The sequence below is a fragment of the Styela clava genome, chromosome 4 (genome assembly GCF_964204865.1).
Source record: "Styela clava chromosome 4, kaStyClav1.hap1.2, whole genome shotgun sequence".
Classification (NCBI taxonomy): domain Eukaryota; kingdom Metazoa; phylum Chordata; class Ascidiacea; order Stolidobranchia; family Styelidae; genus Styela; species Styela clava.
In genome coordinates this window covers 17,073,357-17,084,942 of record NC_135253.1, presented here as the reverse complement: position 1 = coordinate 17,084,942, position 11,586 = coordinate 17,073,357, and the positions used below count along the sequence as shown (strand labels likewise).

General features: G+C 35.5%; 4 protein-coding genes across 5 annotated transcripts; 1 reads left to right on the top strand and 3 right to left on the bottom strand.

Annotated features, from left to right (window-relative positions):
- Positions 1 to 637: 637 nt before the first annotated feature.
- On the top strand, positions 638 to 3,299 carry LOC120327243 (uncharacterized). Its single transcript, XM_039393705.2, has 3 exons — positions 638 to 942; positions 2,992 to 3,091; positions 3,171 to 3,299. The coding sequence occupies exons 1-3, from the start codon at positions 742 to 744 to the stop codon at positions 3,248 to 3,250; spliced, it is 381 nt and encodes a 126-aa protein (XP_039249639.1). The 5' UTR covers positions 638 to 741; the 3' UTR covers positions 3,251 to 3,299.
- A 1,361-nt stretch (positions 3,300 to 4,660) lies between these two features.
- On the bottom strand, positions 4,661 to 6,989 carry LOC120327223 (TATA box-binding protein-associated factor RNA polymerase I subunit A-like). 2 transcript variants are annotated; one of them, XM_039393683.2, is made up of 3 exons: positions 6,774 to 6,989; positions 6,278 to 6,370; positions 4,661 to 5,881 (listed from the first exon to the last, which is right to left on the bottom strand). In XM_039393683.2, exons 1-3 carry the CDS (start codon positions 6,840 to 6,842, stop codon positions 4,673 to 4,675), a joined length of 1,371 nt encoding a protein of 456 aa, XP_039249617.2. In that variant the 5' UTR covers positions 6,843 to 6,989; the 3' UTR covers positions 4,661 to 4,672. The 2 variants fall into 2 exon arrangements, with proteins under 2 accessions (XP_039249617.2, XP_077968254.1); XM_078112128.1 differs by having other exon boundaries at positions 6,762 to 6,902.
- LOC144411630 (phospholipid phosphatase 5-like) lies at positions 6,900 to 9,012 on the bottom strand. Its single transcript, XM_078112129.1, has one exon. The coding sequence runs from the start codon at positions 8,952 to 8,954 to the stop codon at positions 8,130 to 8,132; it is 825 nt and encodes a 274-aa protein (XP_077968255.1). The 5' UTR covers positions 8,955 to 9,012; the 3' UTR covers positions 6,900 to 8,129.
- LOC120327228 (glucosaminyl-phosphatidylinositol-acyltransferase PIGW-like) lies at positions 8,978 to 11,389 on the bottom strand. Its single transcript, XM_039393687.2, has one exon. The coding sequence runs from the start codon at positions 11,266 to 11,268 to the stop codon at positions 9,661 to 9,663; it is 1,608 nt and encodes a 535-aa protein (XP_039249621.2). The 5' UTR covers positions 11,269 to 11,389; the 3' UTR covers positions 8,978 to 9,660.
- Positions 11,390 to 11,586: the final 197 nt, after the last annotated feature.

Sequence of the window (11,586 nt, the reverse complement as noted above, 5' to 3'; positions counted from 1 at the left end):
TCCCCGAAAATAAGACTGAGTCTTATTTATTTTTTTCCCCAACAAATAACACTAGGGCTTATTTCGGGGGATGTCTTATATTTTCATTTATCAAAAACAAAATTAAAAAGTAGAGAATTACGAGATTTTCGAATATACAAAATCAGAAAATTTACTTATAAATAACACGTTTTTATTCAAAATATTTGCAAAACATAGATTATTGATCATTTAAAATGTATAGAAAAGAGATTTCTTGCTATCGGACGGGTAAAAAAAAAATTACGCGCTATTGACTAGGTCTTATTTTACGGGAGGGCATATATTAAAATCATTTTTAAAATTCTGACTAGGTCTTATTTTCAGGGTAGGTCTTATTTTCGGGGAAACACGGTAGCTAGCTGATGTTTATCTGTTTTTTTTTTTGTAAACGTAATTGAGGCGGTGGCTCGCCCATATATCTAAGCCGTCTCGTTCTCTCGTACGGTTGAATATTGCAAATTTATTATAACGTATTTATATTTTATGTTGAATTGTCGATATTGGTAAAATGGTACAAATGGATGTAGTTTCATATTGCAATATCTGGCAACATATATTACTAACATATCAGTTCTTTATGACGCCACAAGCACATATGAAATACTAAATTTGCAAAATCTTGTACTGAACCGGATTCCGATAAGTATCAATCCAGCTGGGGCCGCTTCAAGCGGGTTGACTCTGTGCTGGGGTTGTGTATTTCATTCTGTCGAGAATGGAATGGCCAGATTTCGTCCGAAATATGCGAAAAGGCATCTCACACAAGGAACCAGTCGCTGGATACGTCAGAATGAATTCTATCTCGGAATCGCCGCCTTCCTCGGAGTTATTTTATTTGCGGGGCTTCTCAACGACTTCATCAACTACACGATTATGGAAACGCCGCTCAATACAACGCAATCTTTCACTTATATCACTTTGGTAAGTTCATAGGCGTTGCACCGGTACTAGCTAATTTTGAAACAGACACTGTCGCTTGCAGCTGGCCATCCATCCATTGTCTACCAAAATGTTACTTGCGCTTGAATCGATTAACGTCTCGGATGATATAAGCTAGCATCGCAATACGATAACGTTTTAAAAATCTTCGTCGGTGTAACTTTAACAGGTGTTGCGTCAGATATATAGTTTAACCTGCCCAGTCATTCCAAAAATAGAGTTAAAAGTTACTGTTTTCCCCTCCATTTATATTCAACATTACATTTACTGATGATTTTTTGAATTAGCCATGGGCGAGGGAAAAACCAGTAAAAGCGCTCATGCATGTCGGTCATAGGCAGGGATTCCATCGATCTGGAACCCAAAATAAGGATGACTGGAAAAATCTCTGCATTGTGAGCAGAAGTAGCTGGCTTTCCTATGGGCTACAGGTTAATGTCACAATTACAGGCGTCAGAGTGTGTGGAGCACTCACCCTTCAAGCTTCGTTTAACTTTGAATTCTTTCCCGTACTTATCACGAAAAAAGTTCTTTCATTTGCTCATTTTACATTTAGGCTAAAATAACCACCACCACGACAAAACCTAAGGATCGCCACACTAACAATGCTTCATGCCTATCTGTGCCTTGCTTCTTTGTGTTCCAAATAAGATTGTGTTGCTTTTATGATGCCACAACCCACAATAAAACTTTGGCGGTAAAACAAACAACACAAAGCTTCCTTCATGAAGTCCAAATAAGAAAAAATAAGGACACGCAAGTCAAAAATAAGGACGCAAGCTAAAAAAAGTCAAAAATAAGGACAAATCTTAGAAATAAGGACGGTATGGAATCCCTGGTTATAGGATTAACCATTTAGAGATACTTTTAGGTGGAAAAATCTGTAACCGCAACCTGCGAGGAGTTCGGCAATCTATTCGCACGTAATCATCCCCCGCCCCCTGTAATCAGTTGCAACATGACCCAACGTCTACTATGATGCGCCTAACTTCTGAAACAGTCATTCAATGATGAATCTTTATTTGCCTACATTCGAATCATTCTCAATACGTGTTTTAATTTTTTTAAATTGGGTAATATTCTAAGGATTGTCTGTCGTGTGCAATGTCAGATTTTGGCGTCTTGTGACCAATAAATGTGATATAATCTCAGCAGTTTATTTTAAACTTCTCGTCGTCTTTATATGATTTTGGAGCGAGAATGAATTCCTCCATAACCATAAGTGTATTCGGCGTTTTATATAAACCCTCACTATTTACGTTGATATTTACCTGGTATTATGCTTGGCATTTTGTGATTACTGTATCTTTATTTTATGCAAATTCGCTAAAGAAAGGGCTTGAGCTTGAATCAAAATTTTGAAGTAGTTATAACAGAATTAGAAGCGTTCGTGCTTCACATATCAGTTTTTGTGATTTATTTTATCGCCTGTTACGTTGATTATGAATGGAGCCAAATTTACTCCTGGGGAAAATTTTCGCTCAAAAAATTCCGTAGACAACAGTTGACGGATGAGGCGCTAATCTACGTGGCAAAAAAATTTGTAGGGAACAGTGGAAACACGTAAACACGAGCAAAGCCCGTTTTATTAAATATGAATAAAATAAACAAGTAAAAACATTTCGTCTTCGTGGATGAGAAATATGAAGCTAGTCCTGAATTAATCAAATTCCATACCAGCTTTTAATCTGTCCAAGGAGGTTATTTTTTACTGGAAACGACTTGTACCTATGGATCGTTTGGTTATTATGTTGTTGTTCTTGTTGGTATTTTTTATTCATATGCACAGTCGTTATCATCATACAGCTACGTGTTGTAATTGTAAGTTCCGATGAAAAGATAGATAACGTCCCGGTTGCCTGGACGAATTTCGGACCAATATGATCGCTCACTTTCTTGGCACTCTTGTAAAAAACTGATATGCGGATAAATGCACAACGCGGAGTTCATTGAGCTTATTTTCATCTCAAATTTTCGATTGATTTCTTCTACTTTCCGGTCCTGATGCGGGTATATGATTCTTATTTGCAGGTTATTCACGTCATCGCCTTCATGCTTTCGATCGCGGGATTCGTTTACACGACTATGAGATATCAGACACGAATGGATAGAATATCGTTTTCTCTTATTGGTGAGTGAATAGGTAATAAATGAATGGAACACTATGTAATGTTTAATTTGTAAGCAAATTTTATTTATATTGTTTTTAGTTTTCAACGGAACCTGCTTTCTATTTCGAGTCATCCTGGATCTAACACTAATCAATTACAGAATGGAATTTTACATTTAATTGGCTGTACTTCTGCATGTATATCAATAATTTTATTTTTTGAAGATTAGATGTGTTTTGTAGACTTACGTTGACACGGGGCATGCTTATATCTCATCACAATTTGAAAAGCAAGATAGAGGTGGAAGTCGGCGGCCCGAATAAGATTCCTAGAATCCTCGACGTCTCTGGGTTGCAATCATTTCTTGGCCACGCCCGCATATTAAACTGGTTAGCTGCACTATTAATATTACTGGGCTCGAACAAGATGCCACAGAGTAGCATTTTCACACTTAGAATTTCCATATCCATATTTAGGTGCTCCTGAAGTATGCGCACCAAGTATCGCATAACCTGAACCCCCAACCGTTCAGGTTGTGCGCCATCTTGATGGCGCATACTTCAGAGGTCCCACATTTATCCACGAGATTCGAAACTGGGAACCAGAAGTGCGATGGCAAGCGTATCAGGATGCGCCAACCGCAGAGCCTCTCGGGGGTGTGGAAAGAAGAGGAAACCGCTCAGTCGTATACACCCAGGACTCTCGCCTTGTTACGAGCGCCACGATGGGTAACCGTACTTTTTTCAGCGCTTCAGAAGTGTGTGTACCAATACGGAGGTAACTAATTTTGTTCGCTCACTTTACATCCGCGATACACAACCAACCCGAGTTCGGGCGAGAGCACCCGTTGAATGTAAGCATATTAATAGGCGGAGGAAAAGAAGCTTCTCGAGCGCGCCGAGTTGTGACGTACGGCAGTCAAGTTGTGCAAGAAGCCTATGGGCAGGGGTACATTCACTTGACTAACACAGACAGTCCCCGAACTCGTAATAGAACTAAAATGAGAAAAATCGGAATAAAATTATGACCTAATCCAACCTGGTACATATACTACGGGAGTGCTCTTCTTTTTACCTGAACCACCCTACCACGACGAGGAGCGCATCCATCGCACATATTTTCACATCGAAACTAAGAACTCTTGTAGGGTAAGCAAGTGTGCGATGGCAAGCTGGTCGCCAACAGTTAGCAACATGCGCTGAAAGTCGTGGCTATGTTTAATAATTTAATTTCATGCCTTAAGACAAAACAATAGGTCCCGTTCGGTATATACACTTCCGCGTTTTGCATTGTACAGGGCAGACAACGCCATTTTCTAGTGCGTTCCTGAAAAGCTTAAATATATACAATTTTTAGGATGACCCCATGCGCTGAAAGTCGTGGCTATGTTTAATAATTTAATTTCATGCCTTAAGACAAAACAATAGGTCCCGTTCGGTATATACACTTACGCGTTTTGCATTGTACAGGGCAGACAACGCCATTTTCTAGTGCGTTCCTGAAAAGCTTAAATATATACAATTTTTAGGATGACCCTGGGATAGGCAAAATAAACAAGATATATGCTGTCCTCAGATTGTAACAGATACTAAATCATAATATTATAATTGTGCCTTTATGATGTTACAAAATTCACATTTTTTCCCAACAAGTAAGGAAGCTACATATGATTTGGACATGGCTAAGGACGAGCTCGAATTCAATGCTTGATTAGCTCTAAACTTTGTAAAGTGATATTTAGGCCACCAAATGTGTCGTTTTGATGTATACCATAAATCCTGCAACATCTTTTTGAATGCATCACTCTTCAAATCTTTCACTGTCCGTAAGCTTTTAGCAAGTGCACCCCATGCTTTTTCATCATTCATTAAGTCTTCATAATCGAGCATATCCATCAGGATACTATGAGCAAGAGATACTTCAGTCACAAATTTGACCTTTTCGTCAAAATTGGTAAGGGCATGATTCATTTTTAAACAATGTAAATCAATCATGTAGATATCAGATGAAGCTACACCTCGCAGCCTCGTCAAAGATTCAATTTTATTTTCAGTGGTTATATCGATCTTAGAATGACGTAGTAAAAACTCATACCAGTATTTGTGAGCATTCGGATTCTCTGGATTATTACATGAATTAGATCGCAAGACCTCTTCTGCCGCTTCAATGCGACCCATATCCTCAAGCATTGTAACATATTTTTGAATAAACATATCCCATACACCAGGAGATTGTAGTGTTATTTCAAATCGTTGAATAGCCCTTTCAGCAGTGAGTGTTCTGACAGATTGCTCTTGGTCATTCTCCGTCAACAGGAAAGTACTTTGCAAGTTGCTTCCCATTTCCTTCCATGACAAAAAATCTAACATTCCAAGATAGCCTTCTAAAACGGGAGACCAAAAGTCCATCCAATTTTCTATTGTTACACGAGAACAATGATAACTTTTGAATGAACTTTGAAAAAATGCCAGAGCTTCCTTAGCAGATTGAAAGTCTTTCTTTACCATGAGGTATAAAACATATTCATAAAGTATGTGCACAGGATTTGAGAACGACCCATGAACTTTTTGGGCTTGTTTGTGCCGAGTAACCAAGTCCGTCTCATATTTACCTACAGGGTGGTTAAAAATCACCTCATTACCGACGTTTCTGAAGATATCGAAAACATGAGCACTTCTGCCCAATGGCTGGGAAGCAATTCCCTCCATTATCAATGTTGCATCACCCCATTTATGTTCCAACAGCTTTTGTCTTAACAACTTCAGCAAATTTGTTTTCCCAAATGATGCTCCAATCTCCTGAGATACTCTCTGAAACGATGTACATAATTTTTTATTACCCAAGCCTTCAACTATGTGCCAGTTTCCTGCAACTTGAAAAGTAGTGAAAAGAAATTTTGGGTCAATGAACCCATGTTTGACTTTGCTCTACAGTCATTCAAGTTAACTGTCAATTTGTTATTTGAGTATTTCTGCACAAAGCAGTATGATTTCACCCAGAATCTAAATCAGTTACATAAATGGCAATTTGATCTTTACCATTATTATACCATACCATCTTTATTATTTTATACACAATTTTATGTATACACAATATAGGTTATATATATTTTGATGAATAGTTCAGTTTGATTCAAATTTTGATTATAAAAAACACTGCAGGATAAATCTCAATACAGATTCATGACATTTCGTAAATAATACTACCTCAAGTTTGTTCCATTCAGAATATTTTATTTCGTCAGGCAGCGACTCGATAACTATATCATGTTCTGTATCAAAATGGTCATATTCAGGTATCTGAATAAAATGTACAGTATAAAAATTAACAGACAAGATACGGTATTGTCATTTCTTATATTTCAAGCAAATCTTTGATTTAACACGATAAAATTTTTATCAATTTTTTACATTGTATAGGCATTTGACCAAAGGCTGCTGAAAGCCATATTGCATAAACTAGTAATTAATGCTTAATGCATTAATTGCTTATTTTAAGAGTTATAAACTTGGGTCACATTTCTTACTGATATTTGCGTGTGAGTTCCATTTGAGCAAAGCCCAACTCATCCTCTAATTAGATTCAAATAGGGTATACAATAGATAGAGAAACTATAAAAGGTACACAAATGAATTAAATCATGAAATTCAAAGTATTGAATTTAACTTAATAAACGCAATAAATGCTCACCAATCACCATACCATATGTTCCTCAGGATTTGCTTCACTGAGGTCAACGCAATCTGCATCACTGTGGCTGTCAGACTCCATCTTTCAGATCAAAAATTAATAAGTAAAATCATTTTAACAGTTATAAAATGGTGTTGCCTTCAAACACAAAACAAAAATTTGAAGATCTTCTCTACATAATTATCACCATAAATATAATACATATTATATATTGCATCCGTCAAAAACAATAAAATAACCAAGCACCAATAACATATTATTTCTGAAATTTTTTACAGACACATATATTTTGATATAAATTTTTTAAAGACGGTCTCGGGTCCCCAACTGAACGTAGAATCAACACTGAGAAAAGATTTCCAGGCGGCACCTACATGAAATGGGCTCTATATAAATATATGCTTAGCCAGAAATGCCCGTTTATAGCGGTATATAATGATACATAACAGTAAAGATACTTATTATCAAAACGTCCTCATCACCAAAGCAATAAAATTTGAACTAGTAAATAAAATATACATGTAACAACAGCATATACGATAGTTCTTTTCAACACAGCTAAATACACAATATGTCTATAGCTTTAATAAATATCAGAAAGGCGAAAATAAATAACAAAAGTTAAATATATCCCAAAATATTGTATTTATATACAATGACTGTATTTACCATATTATATATTAGGCTGCATGGTCATGGAATGTTTATTTACAATCAATCTTCAGGAAAGTGCTGAATGACAGCTAAACAAGGATTGGAAGACAGGAAAATAGGATGAATCGTTAGTTACAAATAGAATATATTGAATCCAACAATTGAATTGCAAAAAATATGGGTACAGAAAAACAAATACATGTCTTTGCACATTTTTGGTCAAAAAGCAGTGGAGCTAGCTTAAAGAGTTTTCGAAGACATTATGATTATCATTCCCAAAAATATGACATTGCCATTAAATGTTTTACAACTACTGATGTTTTTATTGTCAAGGATGAGAATAAGCCAATGAAATAACACCAACCGGTACTTGACTGAAAATGTTGGTTTGTACATGCTATGAAATGCTGTGATGACAAATCTCATCAATAATAAATCCACTAAATCAACATGCCCAGGTTGAGGGACCCAGACTACATAATTGTATATTTTTAAATGACCTTAAATATGTATTATGAGACCAATTGTAATTATGATGCAAGAGAGAATAACATTCAAAAGATATTTACTTTAATTTTTCTAGCTGCATTTTGTCATCCACAAACTAGTTAATCACACTACTATAATATCTTTGTCTCAATATTATGATAAATTTAGTTCCCTTGGAATATACCAAGTACAAGTTCTCACATGATTTTTCATCACAAGCAATAATCAAATATCTCGTTTAACATAAACATTCTGAAGCCTTCCTGATGATTGTGAGTGTGTCATTTCACTAGGATCAGTTCTCATATAAGGAACATCACTCTCCTCATGTGATAGTTCAGGATAATGTTGACGATAACAAACATATGATACGAGTAATCCAAGGATAGATCCTACTACAACATCTTGCCAATGATGCCTATAATCACTTGTTCTGCTGATGGCAATCATCGCTGCAAAAGTAATTGGAACCAAAGATAAAATCAATCTCCATGAACTTCCACGACCTTTAACACTGAAGCAGCGGAAGTGTCCAGCTAAATAAATAGAAGAAAATCCCAATCCTGTGAAAGCAAATGAACTGTGTCCACTCGGAAAACTCTTCCTTCCACCTGCTATAAATCCTTCATCTCCTGTGCATTTTAAGTCATAAGTTGATGGTTGCCCGTTTGGCACTTTGCCATTAGGAAAACATCGAAAGAAAAAGTCAGGCCTTGGTCTACCTACCATCAGTTTGATAATATTTGTTAAATTACCATTTATACAAAGTGCCAATGTTACAGCGATTATCGCGGGAGTAAGATGTCTTCTCTTTTTACTGCAATAGTTCACTAAGAAAATCGTAACAATTGGAGTAAAAATTGAAAGAAGGAATAAAGTCATTGTATTGCAAACTTCATGTTCTGCTATTGGGTTCTTATACAACCACCATTCTTCCGGTTGAATTATCCTCTCGAACGGGTGAAATCTTTCTGACGCTAAGAATGTGATGACCAATACTGACCGAATGCAAATCTCTATGAGCAGATAACCACTGTTCGAAGATACCATTCTGGTGAATTAGTAGAGGTAGACTAAAAACAAGAATAAAAAACATAATATTCCGATTAATAAACATTAAATGAACTACAAGTTGAAAGATTTTGTTTGAACAATAGATTGTGTTTGGCCAATCACATAGATGTTTTATCAAACATAAACATGTATAAAACTAAGAAAATAGATTCAACATTATAATATAAGTATAAAAGTTGACACAGATTCTTGTAAATGGACTACCCTTGTTATTGCATCGCCACTAATTACTAATCTGTTTTGTTTGATTAGGTAGGGCAATAATACAACTTAACTTATCCTAATCCAAGATAAACAGTGCTGAAGAAAACAGATCAGATAATTAGCAATAGGCCAATAACAAGATAGAGCCTTTGCTAATATTTCACTGAGTGATTTGTAATGGACATAACTCTACAGGATGCACACAAACAATGCCTACAAATTTAACAGTATTGATGACAGTAATGATCTTTTGAACAAAACACATTGTCCAAACCCTAAGAAAATATCAATCTAATGGAATTAACATAGGTAACAGCCCTATGCCATTTATGACAATTAAATGCCTGGTATGCTATCTCGGTGGAATGTCATACTAGAGTCTAGAGATGTTGGTAAAAAAATCACATGCAAGGCACATATTGCAATATAAAATGAACTGCACATGAGCATATCAACTTTCCAAGCAAACTTGCAAAAATCACCAAAATTTCAGGTTGATTTGCTTTGTATGTAAAATCCATATAAAAAGTAGATTGACAAATGTGTACACAGATAAGATAATCAAAGCATACTCGTCAGGCAATCTCATAGTATCAAATATAAAATTAATTGAACCTGTGCAAATATTAGATGTTAAGAAAAACACAAATAGATTCCTGTTTACAGCTGTTATCAAACAAAATGGTGGAGTTGGAGGATCATATTTAACATTTGCTTTTCCAAGATTTTTCTTCTCTAACAGAACCCACTGTCCTGGCATAGATTCGACTGGCAATTTGTTCCAATTTATACAAACAATGAAGAAAAAATTAAGCAAAAGACTAATTACTGCAAACTGGAAGCAAAGAGCTAATATCCATAAGACATAAGCGAGATTTGCAAACCTACGTGATACAGGTTGCACATAGTCGGAAGATAGCATTGTCAAAGTCCATAATATAATATCAATCAGTAAGGATTTGACACAGACAATAAACCACGACACAACGTTGGTTCTATTTCCTTGAAATAAGAAAACGCCAATTTGAACAGAAGCAAAATACAGTGATAGGAAACCAATACACGAGCATATGCCTTCTTTATTAGCCATTAAAAACCCATTCCTATCTTCATTTAAAATTATAGAAGTTAGATTAATGGGAGAATAGGATAATAAATATTGGTACAACATAATACATGACATAGAAAATGGAATACAGTATGTAATACTTATGAATGAAAGTATGAATGTCGACAAAACTTTCACAACTGCAATAGTGAAGAAAAAATTCCAGTGAACACCATATTCTGAAACATGTTCCTGGTATCCAAGTAATTTAATAAATATTATCCTACAAAAGCCAATCATCCATAATGGCCATGATGAAATCACTGCTTTTCTCATATTTTCAAGCTTATCCATAAGGGTGTTACAGTAACGATACTTTCCCCTCGCTTCTGGGCTAACAATGCCATTTGAAACAATGAAAAAGCCAACTCCAGTGTCCATGAGACCTGTACCATACACTTCAGCTTTTGCAAATCTTCTGGGAAAAATGTGAAAATCTACTGCTAAGATAGCAATGCAACTAATAACCATAGTCATTCCACGGAACAAGGAAAGCAATGGCATACGATTCCGAGGGATTATGGAGGATGTATAAATTGATTCTTGTTTTTTGATTTCTTCTGTTTCTATACAATCATCATCATCAGATAATTCATGATTTTCTTTTAGTATTTCCTCCATTTTTGCCTGGCTTAAATCAGACACATTCACCTGTTGTTTTTCCACTTTTGCCTTTGTAGATGGCAGAGTTAAAATGCTGAAGATGACCACAAAAAGCGTAGTGAAGAAAACTAGAGCTACTTCATTAGAAAGTAATGTTGTAATCAGGATTATAGGAAATATCATGATAGACCATTCTAAAACAAAGCGCTTCCATTGTGACTGTACAAATGTGCTCGGAAAAACTGCTATTACAAATGCACGAACTCCGAAAAGTAGTATTGAAAAATTTGTAAGCAGGCTCACTTCCCAATAACTCGTTCCTGTCAATCCACTGACAAACGCCTCTTTTTCAGTTTTTGAAGAAGGTTGATCCATGATTTGATTCGTAAATGGCACAATGTAGCCAATTGTCAACTATTTCGTTTAATGCAAAATGTTAAATTAATTGCATGACTGTTTAAATATGCATTTGCTGTCCAAAATAATATCCAAATATGAATTAAAAAAAATTACTTATAATAAATAAAAATCTATATATACCGGTATACGGTATGCATTACGAGTGGATCAAAGGTCTTGCATCCCACTTCTGCACTTTGACAAATATAACTGCCTTTCTGACGGAGAAAACTGATATTTGATTAAATCTGCATTTGCTGTCCAGAATATGAATTAAAAAAAATTATTTAGAAT

What these genes read in the sequence shown, in the direction of transcription:
- LOC120327223 (XM_039393683.2), bottom strand. Translation starts at nt 6,842, where the DNA reads ATGGAGTCTGACAGCCACAGTGATGCAGATTGCGTTGACCTCAGTGAA. An exon ending in CAAATCCTGAGGAACATATG is followed by an intron (nt 6,371 to 6,773) that starts GTATGGTGATTG and finishes CATTTTATTCAG; the next exon opens with ATACCTGAATATGACCATTT. An exon ending in CTGAATGGAACAAACTTGAG is followed by an intron (nt 5,882 to 6,277) that starts GTAGTATTATTT and finishes ACATCGTTTCAG; the next exon opens with AGAGTATCTCAGGAGATTGG.
- LOC144411630 (XM_078112129.1), bottom strand. Translation starts at nt 8,954, where the DNA reads ATGGTATCTTCGAACAGTGGTTATCTGCTCATAGAGATTTGCATTCGG.
- LOC120327243 (XM_039393705.2), top strand. Translation starts at nt 742, where the DNA reads ATGGCCAGATTTCGTCCGAAATATGCGAAAAGGCATCTCACACAAGGA. An exon ending in CTTTCACTTATATCACTTTG is followed by an intron (nt 943 to 2,991) that starts GTAAGTTCATAG and finishes TCTTATTTGCAG; the next exon opens with GTTATTCACGTCATCGCCTT. An exon ending in AATATCGTTTTCTCTTATTG is followed by an intron (nt 3,092 to 3,170) that starts GTGAGTGAATAG and finishes TATTGTTTTTAG; the next exon opens with TTTTCAACGGAACCTGCTTT.
- LOC120327228 (XM_039393687.2), bottom strand. Translation starts at nt 11,268, where the DNA reads ATGGATCAACCTTCTTCAAAAACTGAAAAAGAGGCGTTTGTCAGTGGA.